This window comes from Amphiura filiformis, chromosome 9 (genome assembly GCF_039555335.1).
Source record: "Amphiura filiformis chromosome 9, Afil_fr2py, whole genome shotgun sequence".
In the NCBI taxonomy this organism is placed as follows: Eukaryota; Metazoa; Echinodermata; class Ophiuroidea; order Amphilepidida; family Amphiuridae; genus Amphiura; species Amphiura filiformis.
Window position 1 is genome coordinate 37626002 of NC_092636.1, and position 27262 is coordinate 37653263.

Here is a 27262-nt window from a genome sequence, read left to right on the forward strand (position 1 = left end):
AAAGAATAAAAACATTTCAATTCAATGCATTGAATTGAAATGAACAAAAAACACATTTCGATTCAATGCATTGAATTGAATTGAAAAATGGCTAAAATCAAATTCAATTCAATTCCTATTCCAATGCATTGAAATAACACTAGTGTAATCCCTCAATGAAATCTTGACATATTCTGTGCTAAGAATTACATGATGGAAGAACCATGGCTTCAGGCAATGCTAATTTCTGGAGCACTCCATTCAAAGACTTTTGGGTCATGTCAAAAAAACCCTGACAAACATCAAGAGTAATAATGCCAAACTGGTGAGGAAATGGCAAGTTTCTTCCACGCCTAGACGTTTGAGAAATGCTGCTTCAGATGATTTTATCGACCATACCAATGTCAATTTGAAATGAGTCATTTTCAATAAATTACTTGATCAAGTTTTACTTCCATGACAAAGAAAATAAATTGGATAATGTGTCCAGTTTACATTGTTAAAATTCACACATTTCTGGAGTTATATAAGATACACATTTGAATGTCTGGCTACCCAACACCAACAACTGTAATAACAATTGTTTGGAATCAGCAGGAATTTTAACCCAATACTATACAAAATGTAAAATATATTTCACTTACATTATTTACAAATTTGATTTTAAAAACATGTATTCGACAAACTGCTGTATGTATTCTCTATTATATTTAGCATGGGCATTAGAAATGATCATATTTTGGAACTCAATCAGAAAAACTCAGCGTTTCTTATTTTTTCATAACTTTTGCTACCCGCATTTTCATAATCACAATACTAATGACTGTGATTATTCAAGTAGTTTGAGCACTACTCACATTTTCACCTCCAAATGATTTTCTCACATGTCATATTTGCAACTAGTTGACTAATATAAAAGCTGATGTTGTGTATTCCCACATTATAGGCCACAATTTCGATGGTAATTACATAAAACTTCAACTGAAAAAAGACATTTTCCTCATGCTTGATCAGGGGTCAATTTCACTATCAGTTGCCACAAAGTTCTTTAACCCATCATCACTCCATCATAATTCTAACATAAAATTCCTATGGAGGATAACCAATTCTCGATAATGAGAGGATGTACCTTCTTCGTCAGCGTACTTTTCATAGAATAACATGATCGCACGACCTACATGATCAAACCTCGACCTTGCATAGCAACGACCGTGTGATTGGTCAATTATCAAAAGCTGTGTTTTGCGCCGCAAGCGCTGGTCTTTGCGTAGTATGTTTGACACAAATACTTGTGTGTACCCAAGTTGGCTCTCATGATCGAGAATTTAATATTTTTACTATAGGTTTGGAACTAATGATGGGTTTAGGAGCTGCATTGCAACATTTTGTAAAATCGACCCAGGTCACATTTCTATTCACAATTACAGGATAAAAATATATTAGCTAGGTATAAAATACAAATTCTTAACATCTGACACAATAACAGATTGAGGCCAACATTGAAGATTTTCTATTCAGTGTGGCAACTGAGCTGCAGCATATGATTGCCAGCTTATAGTAAACAGGGAAGCACTAGAGAGGAGTGCCAAAATCATGGGAAAATGATTTTCAATGAGACATCAGTTGGGCTATTCCAGTTGAAATCCATACCCTCCCTATGGAAGACATGACTTTAATCTCCTACACAGGTAGTGTATAATTCAACTGAAGTCACCCATTCAGGCAACCCCATTTGAAATTCTTACTCCCTGTGTAGAAGATTAAGGTCATGTCTTCCATAGCCCCTTTTGCTGTTTGGAGGATGTTCCATTAAGGTCACGCTGAAAGTGTTTTCCCATGATTATGCACATCATAACCATCCAAGCTACAAAATGACAGGAAGCTAAAGTATGCGGTTGAAAACAACTGTTATGACATTCTGTAGCTAAACTACAGCACAAAGTGGTTACACAGGTCGCTACATACAAATTCTTCCACATGCTGAAAACCATTAATTTACCTATTCTTTGCTCAGATCATTCCTAAATTAACAGGCATTAAAACACAGACTGCCACCCTCATTAGTCCCTTTCCTAGGTTGATGACTGAGAAACTTGTGTTAAGAAAGCGTCAAGACTTTTCCACAGTTCTGGGGAACTGAGAATGTGCAGTTGTGTCCAAATTGACCTTTTGACCCTGCTTGCTGTTGAACACGTATATTTAGAACATCAGAGCACAATCCTGTCATAACGGCGCGATATGACACATTCCAATAGGAAATTGTGCTATGGTGAACGACCAAACTCATGCATGAATATTATCATGAGTCCAACAAGATACGAAAGGTAAGTTTTTCCGTTGTCACTACAAGCTTAACAGAAATACAGGCGCAGTTGTAGACAACAGAGGATTTGGTCTAATTAAAGCACATTTTCAATTGATTATGTACAATACCATAGATGGCGAATAACATTTTTGAGTTATAGTAAAACAAAATACAACATGTTTTTATTCAACAACATAGTTTATACTCCATTATGTTTGGTTACATTTTGTAAATACTTCACAGACAAAGATATGTCCTTAGTGCATAATGGGCTATTCAGGCGACATCCATACACCCCTATGGAAGTCATGTCCTTAATCTCCGACACAGGGAGTGTGAATTTCAAATGGGGTTACCTAAATGGATGACTCCATTTGAAATCTACACTCCCTGTGTAGGAGATTGAAGTCATGTCTTCCATAAGGGCTCATATTGAAATTCCCTTACACAGGAAGGTGTGCGCCATCCTGCAGCTTTCCTGTGCTAGCCTTCTTTTGTTAAAATCCTGGGTGTATCACTGATGCATATAATCCATCCGTTTTATGACAGAGCTTTCCTGAGGCGCGCGCTTAGCGAGGGGAATCCTGCCTTCTTTCTGTGTGAAAACGTGGTAGTGTATTTCAATATGAGCCCTAAGAAGTGTATGGATTTCAACTGGAATATCACAATAAAACCGTCCGCCATGGAGGAAAATGGCGGTATTCAGGTCCTTGCCAGCAACATGCAGAAACAAGTGAAAACAATTTTGCACTTCTTCTTAAGCATTACCAACAAAATCTTGCTTCTACTCTGTTTCTTGGTTAGGTTGACATTACAAAATGGGGGGGGGGAATTACCAGAAAACATGAGTACATGTGCAGTGTGCCCATGCTTACCTTTTGACAAACTTTTTGTGATGCATGTGCTTGAAATTTTGTGTAAAAGGGGACAACATGCACAATGTCAAATCGGTGTGTTGCACCATGTCGAGTCGAACAGCCTGATTTTGCTCCAAATGCATTCCAAGCAAATACACATTCTCCTCCATGCCTGAACAAATTGAGTCCAGACTTCATATATTTCTGTGAGATATGTATAACAAACAAGTGTATCACTGAAAAGCATTTTCCTTCCCGATATTTGGCTATTCCAGTTGAAACCCATACACCCCCTATGGAAAAAATGACCTTAATCTCCCACACTGGGAGTAGGAATTCCAAATGGGGTTACCTGAATGGGTAACTCCATTTGAAATCTTCACCCATAATGTGGGAGATTAAGGTTATGGAATTATTATTATGGATTTCAACTGGAATAGCCCATTGGCAGTTTCCACCCTCTGAATCTCCAGTCCCTTATAATGGCAGCATATAATAACAAGCAGTGTATGATACATTGATGTGTTGGCCCACTATCACGATGTAATATCTACAAATGCAGCAGGGAAGCGTCCTCTCCTCCCATTGTGTTGTCCTTCACACCACTCATCTGCCACCTTCTCTATTTGTGTTATCATATCCCCACTCTGTACAGGTACACATAGAAGGAAAAATATGTCCTATGTTCAAATACATACACTGCAAAATTCCTGGCGGCAGAGTGACTACATCGCACTGGATCTCTGCAGTCACCACCGCCGTCACGCCATAATAACCTACCTTATGGTGGCCGACGGAGTCACTACAGGAGAGTGACTACATCGGAAACAAGGCAGTAGGGTACTATGCAGCAGTGTCATCACGCAGTGACTACAACTGCTAGCCTCCGATGTGTTACCTGCTCGATGTCAAGATCGGCGACTCATGATGTACACCACTGACTAGATTCCGACAGTGGTCCACATCTTGTAGTCACATCAAAGTGACTTCCGCAGCCAGTGCCCCCATGCGCCGCCTACTCGGTACCCAGTCGGCGAACTTCAAGGTGACTACGTTGCCAAAAGGTCGTTGACCGAACCCTGTTATGAGGTCGAACACTCTGGGGGCGCGCGCGTATATCTACAAAATACGCGCTGATGATGACAAATACGCGTATCATGCTTGTTTACTGCTTGTGTATGAATGGAATGATGTTGGTTTTATAATTAATTGATTGATGCATGCTGTACTGCAGTGCATGGGTGTGTGGTCGCACTGCCGCGATGCCGTCTTTTTTTTTTTATCGTGCTTTTGCATTCTTTATAATCATTTATGTTTCAACTGTCCGATTCATTTTGTTTCATTTAATTTGATGTTCTCTTTTATATTATTTTAATTCTTCTCGTGCTGCCTGTTTAATAATCTCATCAACTGTGTGTGTTTAATTTGCAGTTCTTGTTCTTGGTTTATTTTCAAACGTTTTTATTTTGTTTATTTTGTTTGCTTGTTTTCCTACAAAACTTATATCATTGCTTTGTTTACTTCAGTGGTTAGATGGCATGTTTTGCAATCAAATTAGGCCTATTTTTTCATATTTTGCATGATAACGTTATAGGCCTATTGACACTTTTTTTATTAAAATAAATTGTGTTTTTAAATGTTTTAAAAGAGATACAACACAGTATTTATTTTCAGCCGAAGTTCGTCTATAGGCCTAGCATTTTCAATTTATACATTTTGATTTGCCAAAACTTTACTCATTTTGAAGCAAGAATTTTTCTGTTATATTTAAAATTGATTTATAGGCCTAGCATGCATTTTGTTTTACTTCTTGCTTGCCACTTTCCTGAATATAGGCCTACTACAAATTTATACTTTTACTGCCGGCTGTAAGATTATGCAAAACTTTGGCTTGTGTTATTTTCCTTTTCCGTTTTTCAAAATAGTGCTTTTATAGGCCTATTAGTTTGATTCCTTTTTCACGTTGATTTATTTTACGTTATCAAATTATGCCTATAAATCGGGGAATCTTTTTTATTTGTAGGCCTATTTTGTTGCCATTGTCGTCGACTGGCGACTCGTAGGTAAACTTTTGTTTGCTGTGTATTTTTGTAAACTTGATGCATGCACTTTTTTAAAATACTTGTTTTTGTTGCTTGAGTTTGATATTCACTTAATTATATTTCACTAAATTTTGTTTTTATTTATTCTAATCAATAGGCCTATAGGCATATTGCAGTGTTTGTTTGAAATTGTGTCTTATTTTTTATCACGCAAATATTAATGCTTGTTATAAATTATTATTGTTATAATTATTAATTTATTTTACACATTTAACATTTTAATTCATCAATAGGCCTACATGATTCTTATAATATTCCTACTTTTAACTTCTTTATTTGCAATTTTTCTCAAGTTGTTTTTTTCAAGTGTTTCTTTGTTTCTTCCATTCTTTGCATGTTTATTGGTTTCTTCATGTTTATTTATTTCTTTTTTTTTTATATTTATTTAGTTATTCAAATAACCATCAATTAACAAAAAATGTATTTTATTCATCATATTAGTTTATTGAATTATACTTAGCTTTGTTTACTTCTTTTACTAACAAATTTATTTATTCATCTAATATTTTCCTTATTTTTGAAGTTCAGTTTGCAATTTCCCCCTTCCTAACCCCTTAAATAAAGCAAGAAATAAAGAAAATTAATTCAATAAATCAAGAGAATATAAAAAAATATGGCAATAAAAGCAAAACCGGCAACCCAAAACCCGGTACTGAGCACCCAGGTCCAGTCGCAGTAGTCACACCGGTGTGACTCGCCTCATGAAGTCACCAGCGCTGCCAAGTCACTCTGTAGAAACCTAGGAGGCTGGCTACCCGGCTATTTCGGACCGGCGATATGGAAAACCGAGGTGTGGTTTCCGATGGAGTGACATTGATGTGACATCGGCGTCACACAGATGAGAATCTTGCAGTGTATATCATAATGTATGGAAGGGATGGACGGAATGTGTGATTTTCTATCATCCTTGTCCAACCCTTGCTTAGAATTCCTGTTTTGTGAGGGAGGCCATATAAATCAAGAGAAACATATAACTATATCATGAGCAGAGACTAAAGTTTGTTCGGTTTATAATTGGCGAAAATTGTTTGGTTTTTGTTATACGCGTGTCAATAAAGTCCAAACTTAAACTTGCGTGTCAATAAAGTCCAAACTTATGCTCGCGTGTCAATAAAGTCCAAACTTATGCTTGCGTAAATTTGCATTAAGGGAGCGTCAGTCACACATTATGCAACGCATACGACTAGCATAAGTGCTACGCCAAACTGCAGGCACGCCATTCTATATTAATACACAATGTTATAAGTCTCATTTTTATCGCCACTTATAAGCCAAACAAACTTACAAGATGCTATCTCTTCTTTTGTATAATGCACTAATTCGACCTATCCAAAAGGACAAGTCTATAGACCAGGACTCTTTCTGATAAGGATATGTGACACTATGTTGAAAATTCCAAGTTGAATTGTCAGCTTTTTGTGTTGAAAGTCTGTTTAAACTATTTTGCTGCAACACACACAAGTTACATTTGAAAACCAATCAGTTACTTACCATGAATGACAGTTCATCACTACCCTCTCCTTCAAAGTCATATAGTGCCACGCCACTTGCCATGGGCGTCGTGACGCCAGAGCTGAACCCAGAGCTACTACCCCCTCCTATTTCCACAAACGCCTTGGGAAATAAGCCTTCTTTTCCATGGAGTCTTCCTCGCACCCAGTCATCACCGCTATACTCCACAATTGTAACAGTGTCTCCGGCTCGAATGCTAAGTTCATCCTCGTTGGCTGCGTCAAAATCAAATTGTGCCACACCAGTTTCTTGCATGCCCTGTGTGTAAAAAAAAGGCAAAATTAGTGATAAATATACACTTGGTTCAGATATTTGGTAAGCTAGGTTTTGTATTTTATTTGATAATGGAGGTGTTTAGAAATTAGGTTGATATTAGGATTTAAAAGTATGTCCTACTTTTGCAAAAATCAACTATATTGTTCATGTGCACAAGGCTAAAGGGTTCCCGTAGCTCTCAATGCGGCACATATTAACGAAAGTGACAGCTCCTCTCCACTCCCCAAATTTGGTCAAAATTACACTTTAGGTAAAATTCCAATTTTCAAGGACTTTCAAGGACCTTGTGCAAATTTCCAGGACTTTCAAGGCCTTGACAAGGCGTTTTCAAATTCATCGACTTTCAAGGACCGTGGGAACCCTGTATAATACGTCCCACTGACGACTTACCAGAATTGAGCCACTCGGTGAGCTGTCTGTCGGCGTTGATAGCACAGATAGGTTGGATGGTATGTAATCTATAAAAGCTGTGGGAAACTTGCCCTTTTGACCTCTGACCTCTCCATAGAGCCACTCAGAGTTAACTTGATTGAGTACATTAACCATGTCACCTTCCTGTAAAGGAAAATAAAAGGGCAAAAAGTGGAATAATATTCCATTCTTTAATGCTTTTTCTTAAATCATTTAAAATAATAAAACAATCAGCTCGTACAAGGAAGGCCTCATAACATTGTGAATTGATATTATAGTATAGCGTGTGCGCAACTGAAACCAACACAAATGCAACTTGTGCAGTGTGAGCGACATACGTGGTGCACACGAGTCGAGATGCTTGTAGTTCAATGAAGAAAGGAGGTGGCCTATTATGCTTCACTCTGGCAGGGCGTAAGACAATGCAAGACACAATTAATATATAGAAATTAATGATGCAAGCCCAAGAAATTTCGATTTAAATGAATTCATGAAGCTCAGGCAAACTGGCATATAATAAAAAATTAAGTTTATGAGAGGAAAACCTAAGTTTATCTAATTACTGAATACTTGGTTTGCCATGTTCATTTGGCCTAATGTTTGTTCAATATGTGACATGATCAAGGGGAATGAGTCGGATATCGCTAATATTGTTTTTGAGATATTGGCAAAAACAGTGTTCAAATTCTATTGTTTTATATTGTTTTCAGCCAGTGATAAATTGCTCATAACTCGGTAACCAGATGTCCCATTTTGATGGGGTTTGCATCAAAAATGTAGCATTTGTAAACTACCAAAAAATGATGTAAAAAACTTCTAATTGAAAATTGCCGACATGTGAATCTTGATCATGAGACATATGTGCAGCTTGTATGCATTTATATTCTAATAAGCTCACTCAGTTATTCTGTTCTTACCTTGAAACTGAGTTCAGTACTATCTGCAGCCTCAAAATCGTATGCTGCTCTAACCATATTGCCTGTAAAGGAACGTATCATCATAACATAATTACCAATATCACAATTTTCTTTTATCATCAAAAAATAAATACCATGAATTTGGATTGCTCCCACAAAAATTTGATTAGATAGCAGGCCAAAAATAGGGCTGGATTGTCTTTAAATTTAGCTATAGTCAAAACATATTTAACCGCACATGATATTAGGAGAGTCTTCCAAATGCACCAGAATCTTTGATGCCCACTCCCCTGAATATTGCACACAGTACATGATGGAGCTGACGAGCTGTAATTATATGTCTCACAAATGTTTAATTATTAAAGGCGGGTGGTCCAATTTTTCATACTGTTTTCTATCTTACATTTGAAGCCTGCTATTAAAAGAATCTGTTCTCAAAATTTTAGTTGTATAATATAGGTAACACAGGGATTTATTGTAACAAAAATCACCATAGTAAAGCAGCAATCCACATGCGACTATTTAGGTCCTATTGCATACAATGGTGAAGACTATCAGAGTATATGATATACTGGATATTCATTACAATTCAAAATATATTGGTCAATGTATAAGTTGAGACATCACAGCACCTTTGGCTACATTCACATTGTGCAAAATGGGCACAAAATAAAAAAACACAAAATACTGCCACAGGGATCAGGGAGCAATGTCAAATTTGCTGCTTTTGTCACATGCACAGTACTAACACATACTAACTCGCTTGAAATTTAAGCAAAAGACTTACAAAGATTCATTGCACACACTTCAATGCACTTTTATAGATTGAACTATTTCTACTTTTGGAGTTTTAAATTTGACACCAAACATATAAGGCAATTCATTCTAAATACACTCGCAAGTGGAACAACTTGGATAATTTACAATGCTATTAATGCTAGTTATCTGAATAGAAAACGGTAAGGCAAACCCATAGGCAGCAGAAGTGGAGGGGACTCAGGGAGCAGGTCCCCCACTAAATTTTCTATGAGAAGACATCCTACCCTACTTGCATGAAGCCCATCAAATAGCAACATTCACCTTCATTTAAGGCTAAATGTCTGAAATTACAAATTTTTCATGCGCGAAACCGGAACAAAATATGCTTGCTCCCCTCTAAACTGCAATGCTTCTGCTGCCACTGGGCAAACCCAAGGAGAAAGTGAAACTTGAAAATGTTCATCAATAAAATGACGACATCATTGTTATCAAAGCAACCACAAAATAGATCTATATTTTACTTCAAGGTTGTATAAACTGTTTTGGATATGATGTTAAGAGTTTCAGAGCTATTAAAATATACATGAAGTACTACAATTCAAAGAAAATAGTCTTTCATTATGTGTTAACTGATACTATTTTTGTTTTGTCAGTACTTCCTTCTTGGGTAAATTTGTGTATACCAAATATAATACTCAGTATTATTCATTTAATTGAATTTCCAAGTACAACACAGTAATTTACTCACTGCTGACTTAGCTAAAACAATGAGCTGACTAACTAGCAAACAAAACTATTTTTCACAAAGCATCTTAATAATGATATGACTCACCTCACATGCTTGCACACTTATTTTTCACTCGCCCACACACTCATTTGCTAATGACTTATTCACTTCCTTATTGACCAACTTTCACTCACTAACTCATCCCCTTATCAATTTACTAAAAGGCGGTATCATATGGTTCAGAGTTCCAGAGCATTTGAAAACTTGATGTGCTTGAAAATGTGAGCACGTCAAATATGATTGCATTCACATCACACTTGGAAGCACCATAATTTACTCAGAATAATTATAAAAACATCTTTTTATCACTCAATTGGTGACTCGATCACTTGTCTCACTTTGTTATTTACACACAAATTCAGTCACATTACTTATTACTCACTTATTGGCTTTTTTTCATTCACTCACAAGCTACATTTTGAATTCATTCAAATTGGGCTATTCCATTTAAAATCCACACTATACCCCCCTGGAAGAAATATCTTCCACAGAAAGAGTATGAATTTCAAATGGAATGAACTCATTAAGCAGCTCCATTTGAATTTCATACGTCCTCTGAGCAAAATTCAACCTGAATCTTCCACAGAGGGAGGTTAAGTTTCAAATACAGTTGTTAATGTGCTAATTCCATTTGAAATTCCATTTCAACCATCTTCCACAAGGGGAGTGAGGATTTTAAATGGATTACTCCATTCAGACAGCCAACATATAAAGCCACAATGCATGATCACCATACCAGAGGTAGTACCATTGACAGCAGGACTAAGGTTTGCACTAGGCATGCTGGAGACATCTTCCACGATATCCACAAAAGATGATGGAAATATACCGGTCTGTCCACGCAGCTCGCCCTTGAGCCAGTCATCACCGACACGTTCTAATAATTTGATGACAGCACCAGCCGGAAAGTTCAGGTCACTCGCCTCTGGGCTATCATAGTCATATTTAGCTATGCACCTCGGGCCACTGTGGGAAAAGACATAAACCATTAATCTTATCACATTAATATCTTTTGATATAAGTCCAAGGTCCCACTCAAGAGCCCCTGTAATTTTTAGGCTCCAGGTTTTTAGGCTTTTAAAGGGGTTACAGATGGCCCACCTGGCTCCACAGATTGCTGGCATAAATTTCTTTAAAAATCGCAAGTTTAATGATCCACTTTTATGACTGCAAATTAAACAAAAGCCTATTAGTGGTATTTGCATTGGCAATCTTAGTGGAATCTTGGATGTAGGAGGTTGTACATATCCTCATTATATCTTGGAGATGGTAGTGAGATAAATATATTATTGGAGAAGCTACTTTTCCAGATCTTATTTTTAAGTATTTAAATTTTTGTTTTCTGGCCCATTTCATGTGCCACTAGTGGTGCATACCACACCATTTGATGAATCCCGATATGGGTAGTCGTAAAAGATGAAAAAGTAGATACAAACCATTGAATGGGATCAATGTTTTATAATCACCCAGACCTGAATCCACATTACTACATTATTGAGCAAATTTTCATCTCTAAATAGCTTCAAACTTTTCCTAAACTGGACCAAGAAGATCATTTCAACTCAATTAATTCCAGGAATAGGCTCCTATTTATGCCCCTATCACACCTCGCCGGACAAGAAACAGATGGTATTTTAGTCGCGTCGACACTCACATGCTGAACCGTGTTATATTGTGTCATATCATACGTCTAAGAACCAATAAGACTGCAGGAACAATAAAGACTACAGGAAGTGTTTAAGAATGCACTATACCTTGTTACTGTTGGTTCAGCTTTTCCAAATGATGGTTTAACATCTTCCTGTAAACAAAATTTATACCAAAATATAATTATTGATACTACTTGATACAAATCTTGCAGAACTTATTGCAGAACATTGTGTACTTAGATTTCTTGTCATGGTAAAACTAAAAAACATGTGAAATACAAATAAAAGGTGAAGCCACATATTCATGGTGATTTTGACCAGCTGATGTGGTTGTTAGCACCCACGTTAATCAAGTTGCATGGAGAAGTGTGCATAGATGCGATATATCTATAAAGGAGAACGCGCTCGTTTGCGTCTTCCCCAAAATATTTGCTATTCATTGTCAACTTCACTACGCAAACTGAAGTCGGTGGTGTAGATACTTATCTGTTTTCGATTTACAGTAGAAATTTCAATTGAATGAACACAGCTGCATGAGATCCGACCGCGATCGTATCTGTGTGTATTTCAAACTACAATACGAACGCACAAAGTTGGGAAAATACTTACTAATCACAACCGCATTGCTACGGTCAGATTCACTTCCGCGTCAAGCACATGCGAGCGTTCATCACACAGTGTACGTGGACAATCGCCACACTGTTGTGCAGCTGTGTTCATTCAATTGAAATTCCCACTGTAGTACTCTCAGACCATACTTACGATGATATTGACAAAATTCGATGGGAACATTCCAGTTTGTCCTCTACACTCTCCTCTGTACCACTCATCTGAGACCTTCTCCAACAATTTGATATAGTCTCCCTCCTTAAATGACAAGTCATCTGGTGATGTGGCATCATAGCTGAAGTTTGCAGTTGCCCTAGGGCCTGTGAGTGAACCACCACTTGGGCGTCGCCCCTGCTGGTGAACAGATTATAGTTAGTAAAGTATAATGGTAAATATGGTATAAAGCAACTATCTTTCTAGATCTAAAATTATTTCCTTGGGTAAATAGGCTTTTATAATTTGCCATGTTCATACAATTAAAATGAAATAATAGATTTAATGTTGATGTAACTTTGCACTCTATGCAGAATGAATTGAGTATATTGAACATGAATGTATATCATGGGACATGGTTTGCTGTTTCCACTTGTAAAGCATTACCCAGACAGATCATACACAACCATCATTAACATTTTACTATGTGCATATGAGAAGTGGTATAATAAAGTATTTCATTTTGGCTACAATAACTCTAACACTCTTTTAGTAGGTTGGGTGAGGGTGAACTATGTATATGGATTTGTCTGATTTATGATATAGTTGTGTGAATGTAGTGTGGCTATATACTGGGATGAATTCAGCTATTCACTTCATCTGCAAGTTTGAACTTATATCGACAACAGCAATGACAGGAACCTTCATTCAATTTTAAAATAGGGGAAGTGGTGTACGTCACAATTTGGCAGGGGCCTACTGTTCTTTAGTCTGTATACCTTCCTCAAGTCAGTAAAGTAAAATCAAATGTTGAGATATTTTCAAACACTGTTAATTTTTGCAGGAATCAGTTATGCTAGTCGGATTCATTGCATCATTTACTTTTTGAAAATGTACACGTTTGTATACTTCTCATCATTACATTTAGAGATACAATAAAAACAATACCTAAATTACTGACTCGAGGAAGGTATACAGACTATACTATTAAGATGATGCCTTGGAGGATTGGACTCATCAACATTTTGCTGCAAGATGATCAGTTCATATTGTCACTACAAAGTACAGTAGATCAGATTGAATTTAAAGATTACAAATAGGAATTACAATACATGTAGTAAATAAAGTATGTGTGTATGTATATTTATTATATACTATGGCATGATGGATACATGACTTGTATGTTATGGTGACAAGTTGAACCATTTCAGGTTTGTAGTTACCTGAACAGTCCAATCATCTTGAGTTGTTGCCTGAAAGTCACTTTGAGCAGTTGTGCTAAGTTCTGATGCCTGCAAAATAAGTTTTAAGTGATGGAGGTCTATTTGCTTGATTAAACTATAATTTTTCCTTTTAAAAGCCACATTTTGAAAAAACAGGTACAAGTAACTTGGACACCCCACCTCCTCCTAGACTGGGTGGCACTGTCATTGTTGAAAACATCTTTAATTCTGAGGAGTGAAGACACATCAAACTGCTACAGGAAAAGCAGTGGAGCAGATCACTTGTAATCAACCCATCAGTCTGGATGGTGAAAGCTCAAGTTTGTGAGTAAAATTTTTTGGATTGTCATACAAAAATTTCATGATCTATAGATGCATCTGTTTCGGAAGGTGCTAATTCAGTTGATACATCTGTTTTAGGAAGGCGCTAATTAAGTTGAATAGTTATCTAATTGTACAGTTGACTTACCGTGTAGTTATACAGTGGATGTCCTGGTCCTGGTCTGGGAGGCAGATTTTCTTTGGAATCCTTGCCCTTTGTATCTACAGAGTTGATAAATACACATCCACAAATTAAGCAGTAAACTTATGTTGACAATTTTTGCTGAACCATGAAATGGTATCAGCCTATAACTGTCTATGTTACTAGGTTACTAGGTTACTAGGTCCCTAGGTTACTACAATCCCGGAAAAAATGTGTTCGAACACCCACTGTAATTCCCATGTTCATCTTAGTATAGTGCGCACGCTATATGAGTCACTGGAAACTAAGATTTATAATAGAGTTCTCTCAATGTTCATCTTAAGCATATCCCTCCCTTTCCCCACCAATCAATGTTGGGAGAAGATATGTGAAGATGAGCATATTGGGTATGCCAACATTGTACGGGGTTCGAAGGGGGACTATTTCCAATAAGGCTTTAAAGTGTTCGAACAATATTTTCTGAGATTGTCTGAGGAATTCTAAAATCAGTGTTTGCTTTTTTCACATTTGGGATCATAACTTCAGATCCAGTTGAGCGATTCAAATGAAACTTGGACATGTTAGTTTATATATAATAGGAACACATGCAATAAATAATATTACATTACATCCACAAATATATCAGGGATCGGTCACTTTAAACATATATTTTCATCAAATTTTGAATAATTTAAGTCGAATAAGACGTAAAATACCTGATACATATCCCCAAACAGTTTAAAAGATAGCAATTTGAATAGCTAAAAGTTGACAATGTTTTTGGACAATCATGGACCATCTTTTATATTTGCTATAACACTAAGGGCACCGTCAATCAAACATCACACGGATGTGGGATGCAATTTGTCAATGCTATCTGCAGTAGATAGCAAAATAATGCAACGACATCTACCACCCTATGTCCAATGCATTGCCAAACTTCTCCTTCCAAACCAGTAATTCCTGACCCCACAAAAAGACCCCCCCCCCACAAAAAATAATAATGAAAGATATAAGAAACAAAGAAACAAAACCAACACAAAATAGGAAAGAAAATGCCAAAATTAAATAAAGGAAGATAAAACAAAAAATCTAAGTAAAAGGAAAATAATGCATTAAAAAGAAGGAAGAATAAAAAGTGCAAATGTCACTTGCTGTTCAATATGTTTCAAGTTCAAGTCCAATTTTACATTAAAAGACACATGCGCAATGTATAGGACACATCAATCAATAGTATTTTAACTAACATGGTCAATGATTGGTGTGCAAGTTCAGGCTTATTTCATGATTGTCATTATTTTTGATCGAAAAAAGAAAGAAAATATAAACAATTCAAAAATGTTGTTTTTCAGTTAAACAAACACCGATCATTATGAGCATTATAGATAATGACCTTTATTATTAGGCCTATGCAATCTCAAATTGGCACATTTCATTAAACATGATTTGCGTTGTCTCTTCAGTGGGTATAACTGTGTACACTGAAAGTGTGAAAGCCTATTCATGGTAAAGGTAAATCATTGCACATCTCCCCATTGAAAACACACATTGTGCACGGTTGACCACAAAACATAAAGAATAATAGGATTTACTTTTCTATTATATGGTGAATCGTTGGAAATGCGTGCTTGTCTATGTGTGTAAATCGTTATGATTCACCATTTGACCATCCTAACCATGGTGTATTTAAAATGTTTAATGAACACACTTTCACACATTAGGCTGATTTTCTTAAATGTTGGTCAAGTAATGTTTTTAAAAACAATAAATGTGCATAGCCTGTGCGTATCTCTCCTTCCTATCACTCGCTTCTCTCTCTCTCCCCCCCCTCCGATTTATCACACAGTGGTAAATTTGTGACATTTAAATACATAACATTAAATTTACGAGTAATGTCTGTTTTTTGTTGAATATAAAATATTAACACCTTCTCTAAATTAATTATACCACATGTACATATGCTCAATAAACATGGCACATAAATAATTTAGGCCTGTATTTGTGTGTACAAAACGCTATGTTAAATCTATACTAACAGAACGCTATCAAAATATTCATTGATTTCCTCCATATTTTGTGGGATGATAGTAAATTATATGTCTAACATGTGTGCCAAAAATGCTCCGATTGAGCTTAAATTTAAATGCAATGATCCTTATGACATTCTAAACATGTGTAAAACATTTTAAAATTTATTTAAGGTCATTAAGGGGTTATAAAGGGGTCAAAGGTCAAGTTTTTCAAAATGTTCCAATTGAGCTGAAATTTTAATGCAATGATCCTTATGACATTCTAAACATTTAAAAATATTTTAAAATTCATTAAGGTCATTAAGGGGTCAAAGATCAAGTTTTTCAAAATGCTCCAAATGAGCTGAAATTTATATGCACTCCGGGTGACAGTGGTATAGGCCTACCACAATATACTGCTGAAGCCACATGGTTCAGCTATGGTGCGGTTATCGCTCTAGTTTTTATTAATGCCTGTCCATGTGTGGAAGGTTTGCAAGCTATTAAATGCCAATGATTAGACCTTAATCCCTACTTCCCACCATATACTATTCCTGGGGGGAATGTTGAACATGCCATTGTGAAAACCACCCAAATTTGCCCTTTCGAGTGTCGCAAAACACATCATCTCTACGGGAGTGTAAAGTTCTCTTCATTACATGGATAGAATACGGATATTTTGGTGCCTTCAAAAAAAGGAAAAGGTTTCCTGTTACTTAAACTGAACTTTTTATACGTTTTATAAACCTGAAGGTGCAAAACTAATGACGGAACACACAGTGATATATGGACAGAGTCCATTTCAGAACTGTTAAAAAATATGTAAACACTAATCTCGCACACAGATGATCTACATCGCTCTGCGATCATCCACATATGGAATCAGTGTGCCACATTAATACAAAATTATTGCAAAGACCATTAGTTGCACAAGATCTATGAGATAAATATACATTGTACTATGTCATACCCCTGGAATAGTGCATCAAGGGAAGAAGGGGAAAAGGGACTATACTGTAAAGATTTAGTGCAAGCACTCACCTTTCGATGATTTCTTCTTTGGTTTCCCTGGTGCAGGTCTTACTGGTGCCACTCTTCTTGGTTTAAGGGCACCACTTGGTATTGATGGAGCTTGCTTCTTTCCTGATGAAGGTGGACCTGGTCTTGGTGGTGCTTTGCCCTTTTGCGGGGCTGCACTAGGCTGCAAAGATACACACATACCAGCTGTTACTTGGTAACTATACATGTTTTATATCAGTTGAAGCAATTTCCACATTTCAATTGGTAGCAGTTTCAATTTCAACCAGAGCTATTGCACATAAAATCCTTCATGTAGGCATGGTAATGTCTGGTAGACATTTGGGAATTTTTTTCTAAACTGACCTTTGAAACATGTAAGTGGCAGATGCATTATATATTGGTTATGAATATTTACATTTGATTTGAAGTAATCTGCAAAAGGAAATTAAGTCTAGGAAGAAAGGAAAGAAGCAGAGAAAGAAAGAAGTGAAGAAAGTAGTAAAAAAAGAAAGGGAGAGGAGAGGAGAGGAGAGGAAAGGAGAGAGGAGAAGGGAGGAGAGGGGAGGAGAGAGGAGGGGAGGGAGGGGAGGGGATGGGATGGGAAGGGAAGGGTCTGCCAGGAGAGGAGAGGAGAGGAGAGGAAAGGAAAGGAAAGGAAAGAAAAGGAACAAAAAGAAAAAAGAAAAAAGAAAGGAATAGGAAAAGATGTAAAGAATAAAGAAATAGAATGGAGAATAAAAAGGTTAGAAAGATGGAAAGAATAAATGAAAGATTTAGTTAATCACTAGTCAAACTATTGAATGAAAATGTGTTAAGTAAAGAAAAACCCTTGAATTTGTCAATAATTTCAGTTTCTATCCAACTTACCCTTGGTGGTGGCTTCTTTCCAGCCCCTTCCAGCACTACTTTCGGTGACGCTGATCTACTGTTTGGCTTACTGCCTGCTTTGGCCCCTGGTCTGATGATTGTTGGCCTCAGTTTTGATCCTGGTTTGGCTGCAGCGGAGCTGGAGCAGGTGCGTTCACAGGGACAGGATCAAATCCCAGCAGATCATCAAGTGACTGACCCCCTGATTGATTTGATGTTGTTGTTGTGGTCGCAACAGGTTTGGAAGGTTCAGACGAAAAGAGTCCAGTCAACAGATCAAAATTGCTGGATGGTTTTGCTGCAGCCGATCTGTTAGGCTGTGTGGAATTCGAAAAGGCAGCATTGCTTTGTCCTCCACGATTATTCTGTGCAAAATTCCATGCAGTAGATGCAGCTTTCTGGCCTTGTTCAGAACCTGCTACTGTGCTGACAGTATTTGCTGTTCTGCTGACATCACTGGCATTGACATTTTGAGCTGCTCTTCCGGCAAGTTGAAGCTTCTGATCTGATGACGAGGAGGCGGTCTTCACCGCAGCATTTCCAAATGAACGACCTGCTTCTGAGTTTGCCGCCGCGGATACAGCTCCAGCAGCACGCTGTACATCCTTTGCTGTGACATTGTTGGCTATACCACTTGCTATCTGCCAGCCAAAATCAGACGATGTGTTCTTTGATTTTGATTGACTCGATGACGAACTGGAACCAAATAACGACATCAGTTCATTCATGGATGTTTGTTTTGGTGGTGAACTTGGTTTTGATGCGACAGGTGGTTTACCTGCTACTGGTGGATGAAAATGTGAATTGGGTGCATTAGTCCTCTGGGAGATAACTGGCCTCGGTATTGCCATTGGACCAGTGTTCGCACAACCACCTACATGAGGTTTTGCGGCAAATGATGGCTTTTGACCTACGGAAGGTTTTTCCAATTCATGATTCATTGGACCAGTGTTCACACTACCACCTACATGCGGTTTCGCCGAAAATGATGGCTTTTGACCAACATGAGGTTTTTCTAATTCATGATTCAATCTACCAGTGGGATGCGGTGGTAAACCCGGCTGTTGTTGGTTGATGCCGCCCGGCGCCATTCACATGATTGTTTGCAGTTTGATCCGTTGAGTTTGACCTTGGTTTTGGTACGGGAGTTATTCTTTGCTCTGGAGTGGTGCTGCCTGATGAAGGCGTGGATCCAACAGATACCGGGTGAACGTAGGCTGCCTTTGGTCGTGTTGTCGGCAAGGGAGGGGGTATATACTTCCCTTTTGGTCTGTTGGTAGGGAGAGGAGGAGGACTGGTAGGTGTACCTGTATGGGGAGAGAACAGACAGGCAACAATGTAACCAGGATCTCAAATTGGGCTACTCCATCTAAAATCCACACTCCCCCTGTAAAAGATTTTGGAAATATCTACCACAGGGGAGTACGAATTTCAAATGGAATGAGCACATTAGGCAGCTCCATCTGAAACTCACCCTTCCCCTGTAGAAGATTCAGGTTGAATTTTTCTCAGAGGGTATATGAATTCAAATGGAATTGCCTAATGTGCTCATTCCATTTGAAATTCATACTCCCCCTGTGGAACATATTTCCAAAATCTTTCACAGGGGTAGTGTGGATTTCAAATGGAATAGCCCATTACACACTCCAAGTCAAAGAACTTGATCTCTTCATTCATCATCCACATCACGCCTTATGTGATTTTATTATCCTTGATGTATTTCATATTATTATTTTATATTTCATCATGCTCCTTATTTTTATGAATGGACATGGGACACCTCAAACTTAATATATGAAGTTAATGTTACAGTGTATCTTATCACAATTAGATGACAGTATTTTTTTTAAATCACACAAGGCAGCCTTTAGAGATACAACAGTATGTGATGCAAACGGCATTATGGCAAATAACCTTTTGTATTTCTTTTTTTGTTTTCTATGTTGTTTTACCTTTACAGCCCCCCAGGTTTGTCTCAGGAGAAATTGAATGCCAGCTGTGTGTTTCATACTAACCCCCTTTAATTTTTCTAATTGTAGTTTTTGGACACTTAATTTTTATTTGTCCACAAATGTTCTTAATTTGTTTTTGAATGTAAAACAAAAAAGAAAAAAAAATCATCAAACAATATGGAAAAAAACTGTGCTAAGAACAAACGTTTAAGTAATGCAGGCGGTCTTTTGAGACAAATATCTTTTTTTTTATTTTTTCTTATAAGGGATTCTTTAAAAATTGCAAAAGCAGGATGTTGTATACCATGGGAAGTCTCATTTGGTCATGTTTAAGAAAAAACTTAAGTTTCAAGCAGAGATCAAAAAACTAAGACTTGATACACTAACAAAGTTTAACTATGATGTGAATGCGCAGAGCAGAGCATGGTTTGCTGTATGGAGTGGACCTTGGAATCACTTGGAATCTCATGTGCACTGAATACAGCCAATGTCCTCTGTGAACAACATCCATGTCTCCACCCGCATTCACCTCATGGATAATAAAGTACTGGCAATGGAATAAATGGTAGGTTTACTGTTTACATGTAAATAAGGTCAGGGTTTATTTATTTGTTTTATCACACAGAACTTTAATAAACAGTAACAATACTATCAGATGCAACATACATTATACATACCTTGCGACTATGATGTTTTCAATATGAAATTAAAGTATCTTCTCTGTTTTCTCTCATGGTACATAATTTTTTACCCTGTTTTAACAGTTCTATTTCTTTATTCAACAATATACTAGTCTACTAGAAACCCAACAAATCTCTTCAGCATACAAAATATACACACCAACCATGCACTCACCTGGCTTACTGTCCATGTTGAGTGACAGACGTTTGATAGGCACAGGTGGTCCTGTTGCGCCAGAGCCTGAAGCACCTTTTCCAAAGCCTATGACCTCACTTAAAGGCCTGGCAGAGATAACAGTTATTTCTGGTTTCCTATAGAAAGAAAATGGTCAATTAATGTACACAGTTTATCATATCAAAATATTTACATCTACTACCAAGCCAGTGGAATCCATGCAGTTCTATAGGCAAAATATCAATTCTTGATCACAAGAGGATTTTGTGTCAGCATTTCTTTAGTAGAATTGGAATAACACAATTGCGTGACCTACATGACTGAAGCTTAACCTTGATTAGCAACGACTGTATTCGAAAACCGTAATTGGTCAATTCTCAAAAGCTGTGTTTGTTCCAGTGTGTGGTCTTGACGCAAATATCTGTGTGTACTGCAAGTTGGCTCTCATGATCCAGAATAATTTTTTATTTTATGTATATTTTACCTATAGTATATACTTCCTCATATTCTCATACTTTAATCTTACGTAAATGTCAGATTTTATCTTTGCTACACTGCTTTCATTTGCAATTTTGAATAGTTTATATCTAGATATGTGAACTGCCCTTCTTCCATAAATTGCAAAACTTCATTTTGACTAAACTGTGGAATACTAGTCAGGCAAATGAATGAATGGTGCTTATATTTTGGCCAATGCTCACAACAAAGCTTAAAATACTCTTTTTTTTGGGAGGCCTATATTTTACCTTAGTAAGTAACCATAAGTTATACTGATGACTACAAAATCTGATATATGTGGACAATGTGGTACATGAGTTGGCTTCTGAAAAACCACAATAATTGTGACAATATCAGACTCATACCTTCTGTGAACAACCTTGGATTCCTGTTTAGCTGGGGCATCAACTGACTCTCTTGCCTTGATTGGAGCTGGTTCTGCACTGGAAGGTGTGTCAGCCTTGTAGATGGAGGGAGGTCGGCTAGGTGGACCTATGATGTGATAAAAAGTTGTAATAAACATGGTAATTATTTCCCCCCAACATTCACAGATTCATTAAAATATCAATGTATCTACACATATTTTTACTTTCAAACTTATCAAACATTGTCTGCTTGCTTCTAAACAAATCTGCTTCAAGGAAAATATTAAACTACATATATTGTGGAAACTCAATATATAAATTGAATACCAAATGAGTCTCATCTTAATATACTCAGCTCAACATAATGGAAATTTCGAAATTTATTCCATTTTATGCATCTTGATTTCCGATAAGATAAAGATGTGGGCTATACGCATTCTATAAGGGGAAAGGTTCACACATTCAATTTTGTTTACAATTCTATATGACTGAATATCTGCTAAGCATGCTAAAAGGGGCTAGCTGATAGTTAAAATTAATATTTTGTGTGTAAAATGTATTTTTATACTGCATAGTCTAGTAGAATGCAGCAGGCAATTGGTCTTAACCCTGGAATTATGAAAACATTTAGGCCTCATTCTGCTCAATAATTGTTGGTCTAAAGTATTAAAATGACAAACACTTGACAAATGCTCAGTTTTGGAGACCCCTCCCCACCCCCAAAAAAAATAAATTGAATTAAATTGATATTTTAAAAATGTTGCTTTTAAAAAAGTGAATGAATAATTCGTTATGTCATCAAATATGGTTTTGAGGGATTTTCATTGTGTGTGTTGCCATTCTATATACTTTTATACATTAGACCAGACCAACAATTCAGCAATTGAGAGGCCAAAATGGTTCCACAATTTCAGGGTTAACTCCAGACCAACTTTTTTTACCAACTACAAACCAAGTTGGCCCTCATGAAAGTTTTTTAATATTCACATAAATTAAACAAACCTTTACCGTTTACTTGTTCTTCGGCAACAGTGTTTTAGTCAGGGATAGGAACATCTAAGCATGCAAATGTTATGTGCTACATAAGTACACAAAATCACACAGTTAGCAGTTATAGTTTTACTAGTAAATAAATGTGTGCCACTTTTCAGTGCCTACACATAAAATGCATGCCAACAAAATACCATTCAATCCCTAGCTATTGCAATGATAGGTGATACACATCAAAACAGAACTCAAATGAGAATGTTGGATGTACAATGTATACACACAAGTAAAGAAATAATAGTGATATGCAATTGATAAGTGATTTATAATGTATTTAACTGATTACAATTTCTGCCTCAAAATAAAGAATCAAGACCTGCGGAAGACATGGCCTTAATCTCCCACCCAGGGGTGTAAATTTCAAATGGAGTCATCGGGGCACTTGAATATGAAAGTGACGTACCTGTGCCCACCAGCAAATGAAATTAGGGGTCTATCAGTGCAGAAATTTTCAGAAAAAAGGGGACCATTTGGTGTTGGCAACGTCAAAAATGGGGTGATTTTATATGTGAACGCCCAAAATTTCACATCATTAACAATCAAAAATAGCTTTTTACTCAATTTTACAGTACAAAATAGACAAAGCTAACTCCATTTGCTGAAAATGCTTCAAAAAAGGGGGCCATTCAGTGTAGGCGGCTGAAAAACAGGGTCATTAGGTGTAGGATTTGCCAAAAATACTGGGGTCTTTTCATGGGCACATGAAGTATGTCAATTGATATACATGTATGGGAGTGCCTTCCCCAGGAGTCATCCATTCCGAAAACTCTATTTGAATTTCATACTTCTTGTGGAAGATTAAGGTCATGTCTTCCATAGGGGGTATATGGATTTCATGTAGAACCCTGTAGCATGAAGGTAACCAGTTCTGCATGACTTTGGTAGAATGTGTGAAATGTATGTGTCCTGTATTATCGCTTAGCCATGACATTTGCCACATGTACAAGACAAACAATTCTCCCAAAACTCAGAAACAAGTCAATTCAAGCACAACATTTTGTAAGAAACATGCACTTTAATTTTTATGATTATGATATATGAATGAAGAAAAACATGCAGTGTTAACACAAATGTTAGGCAACATTTTTAGCATATTTCTTTGATTATTTACATGTTCTTTAAGGTCATTTCCATAACATCATTAGGTTGTAGTGTGTATGAGTTTTCTTTTACTGTATCAGGAGTCAGATGTGCAGGGATTATATTAGCAGTCGAGAGGCCGCACTGTAGTTCAACGTCTCAATAGTTGCAGTGGCTAAGTTTCCAACAGTGTTTTCTGCAGTGGCTAAATTTGTCTCAGCTTCTTCAGGAAAACAAAACCTAGCACAAATCACTTAAATAGCAAAAAAATCCAAGGCAGAGACCTAAAAGTCACTATGGATAACTGAAAATGCCAAGTCTTCAAGTCAGCAGCAACGGAAAAATGCATGCAAAGACGTTGAACTCTAGCCTGCCCTTGAGAGTGGGTTTCTAGCAGTCCTGAACACCCTGTCTTTCTTAAAATGGGGTGAAATCAATCACCATTCACCACCTTTATAAAATGTAGAAATTATAGCCAGTTTTGTAACTTAAAACCATCATAATGATATTACACCCAACAAAAGTTATCCAAATGCTTTGCCTCCACAGGTGACACAACAAAACACACCATGTACAATGTCTTCTTTATACAAGAAAAGCAGAATGACTACATTAAGTGACATGCTCTGTATGTAAGTAACTGTGAAATGCATGCATCGGTATGAAAAGGGTTATTCACAAGGGATATGAAGACAAACAAACAAACAAACAAATACAGTGGGAAATAAACAAGCACTCACCACTTGGCCTAGGAGGTGGTTTTTTATCATTCACTGCATTGCTGCTCAATACAAAATCAACATGCAGTAACATGCACAATGGAAAAACACATACAGGCAATCAGTTATTAACTATACAAAGCACAGTATGAAGAGGTTAGTATCATAACAAGTAAATTCCCTCGCCCACCTGACCTGTCCCTCCCGCTCCCCGGCCCCTTGAGGTAAAATGAAGAAAGTGCTCATTAGAAATCAAAATATAGAAATAAATATTTTGGGCATACTAAGCAGAGTTTGAAATAAGCACTTATCCTCCTGTTCCGCTTGTCCAAAAATCACTGGGGGCAACTACGAGATGAGCTATGCACTTGTCCGATGGACAACCACTATATTTTACCTCCAAAATCATGATTTATAAATAAATAAAATCATCAAGAAATATCTACCAACCACCCACTTCTAGTACACACCGTATACTCTGATGTCCACCGATGGTACCAGTGATCGGGATCAGAATTCGTTGCTACAGATTTTCCAGAGCAAAAACCATTGATAAATTTGATTTTTGCACCCACAAATATGACACATTTGGGGACAACTGGGATGTTTTAATGACAAGCAGAATTTATGCTTAGGTTGCTCTCAGGACAACCTCCATTTGCCTTATTTTGGATACTGACTAAGGGTGGATGGGCAATTTGAATATCCTGGCACAAGCCTTTCACATTATGAAGAAAATGAAACAAGTACATACGGTAGTGAGGGTGGCAGATGGGTATTTTGGATTGTATTATAAATATTGTATTTGTTCCATTAACTGCTCATGCCCTATAAGTGCCCACCTAATAACTTTACAACAAATTGCCCATCTGGATCATAGTCTATAACATAGTGCACTGATATGATGGATGGATGAATATTTTGGCCCATTTTTTATGCATTCAATTCTGTAAACAATGTAAAAATGACTTTGTTAAGTGCACTGGGCGGTTAATGGAATGAATGTATGGTACATGTTGGGTTTAACACTAGCTATAGAAAAATTATTTAATTGTGTAAATCGTGGAACATACTCTTTTGCGTGGCTGTGCGTAGTAAGCTGTTGTACGCAGATAACCACGCACCTCTGGACGCGTAGAGTAGCGTTGTACACTTGTGTATAAGCATGACTAGTCGCGGCATAACAAGCGTAGTTGAATGTTCCACGATGTACACAAATTAAATAATTTTTCTATAGTAAAGGGAGGCGCCTAAGGGCTCATATTGAAATACCCTACCACGTTTCACACAGAAAGAAGGCAGGATTCCCCTCGCTAAGCGCGCTCCTCAGGAAAGCTCTGTCATAAAACGGATGGATTATATGCATCAGTGATACACCCTGCCCAGGATTTTAACAAAAGAAGGCTAGCACAGGAGAGCTGCAGGATGGCGCACACCTTCCTGTGTAAGGGAATTTCAATATGAGCCCTAATGAGAACATAGAAGAAGTTGTACTTTCAGGAATACAGGGCGATGACGGTATCATAAATGATGTTTTATTATACAAATATTGAATGTTTATGGATGCGTACAATGGTAAGAATATTTTCACGAGGTAAATTGATTGGAACAGGTCATTATTTCACCAAATGAAAATATTCTTTCTATTGAACAAATAAAAACATTCAATATTTGTTTTATATAACTCATACAATCTATAAGAATTCCTTTTCTTCCACTTAAATAAATCACTAGAAAAACAAATAAATGAACAAATCTAAACTAAAGTCTGCACAAAAAGTAATTCAGCTGTTATAAATACGCCTATAGATTAAGAAACAAATAATTGTTTTCACAATATTTCAACATAGAGAGAAGGATGATTTATTTACACGCATTTTGATACCCCATTCGTCAAATGTCGTTCAATATTAACAACACAGTAGTGCTTTTACAGAAAAATACCCGAATTTAAACGTTGCCGTTTACAGCAATCAATGGTTATAATGCCAGCACTGTAAACACGTAAAGCCCGCCATTATCTTCGCGCTTACTTCAAATCAATACAAATAATAACTGCAACTTTTAAATTGGGGGTATTTTTCTTTCAAAACACTGCTGTATTGTCAATATTGAACAAAATTGGACAAATTGGGTATCCAAATGCGAGTAAATAAATCATCCTTCTTTTATGTTGAAATATTGTGAAAACAATTATTAGTTCTGAATCTATAGGCGTATATATAACAGCTGAGTTACTTTTTGTGCAGACTTTATATTTATATTAGAAGCAATACCCACACCTAAAATTGGTGAGTTGACGTGGTTACCGCACGGCGCACGCTATACCCTCGCATTTGTCACCTTTGACATGGTAGCTGCGCCTGAGTGCAATGGAAAATTGACTAATATTGCACTTGCACAGAGTGCAATTATTAGTATTTTGCAGCCGCTGCTAAAAATAGCAAAATAACCATAAGTAATTGGCCAATCAAATGACTAGAATCTGTGTAATGAGTAATATAACAACCAATAATGAACATGTCTTCAATTTTCAACTGTTGGGATTCATGAAACTTTTGATTGTTGGGATTCATGAGACAAATTCAACTGTCACCCCAAACATCCCACAATAGGCCAATCAAATTAAGAAAAATCAGAGCTTAACCCACCACTAATTGCAACAGAAACCATTTAATCACCATTCACTTCAAAAAAGAATATGGTTTCTGTTGCAATTAGTGGTGGCTAGTGGGTGATTTTTTAATTTGATTGGCCTACAATATCATGGTACATGTATGTACATTGTATGTGTTAAATATGACCATCTGTAAGTGCAGTATGTTTATTCTAATTATACTGCGCCAAT

General features: G+C 36.9%; 1 protein-coding gene across 1 annotated transcript in view; it reads right to left on the reverse strand.

Annotated features, from left to right (window-relative positions):
• Positions 1-3566: 3566 nt before the first annotated feature.
• LOC140160955 (uncharacterized) overlaps positions 3567-27262 on the reverse strand; it is a 34385-nt gene continuing 10689 nt past the window's right edge. Inside the window, 16 exon segments of the mRNA XM_072184304.1 lie at positions 3567-3788; positions 6735-7013; positions 7422-7586; positions 8360-8421; positions 10642-10871; positions 11660-11706; positions 12317-12514; positions 13540-13608; positions 14009-14082; positions 17053-17212; positions 17899-18027; positions 18030-18944; positions 18946-19205; positions 20706-20842; positions 21569-21695; positions 24436-24476. Of these exon segments, the coding sequence (XP_072040405.1) occupies positions 3678-3788; positions 6735-7013; positions 7422-7586; positions 8360-8421; positions 10642-10871; positions 11660-11706; positions 12317-12514; positions 13540-13608; positions 14009-14082; positions 17053-17212; positions 17899-18027; positions 18030-18944; positions 18946-19205; positions 20706-20842; positions 21569-21695; positions 24436-24476 (3004 nt within the window). The 3' untranslated portion in view covers positions 3567-3677.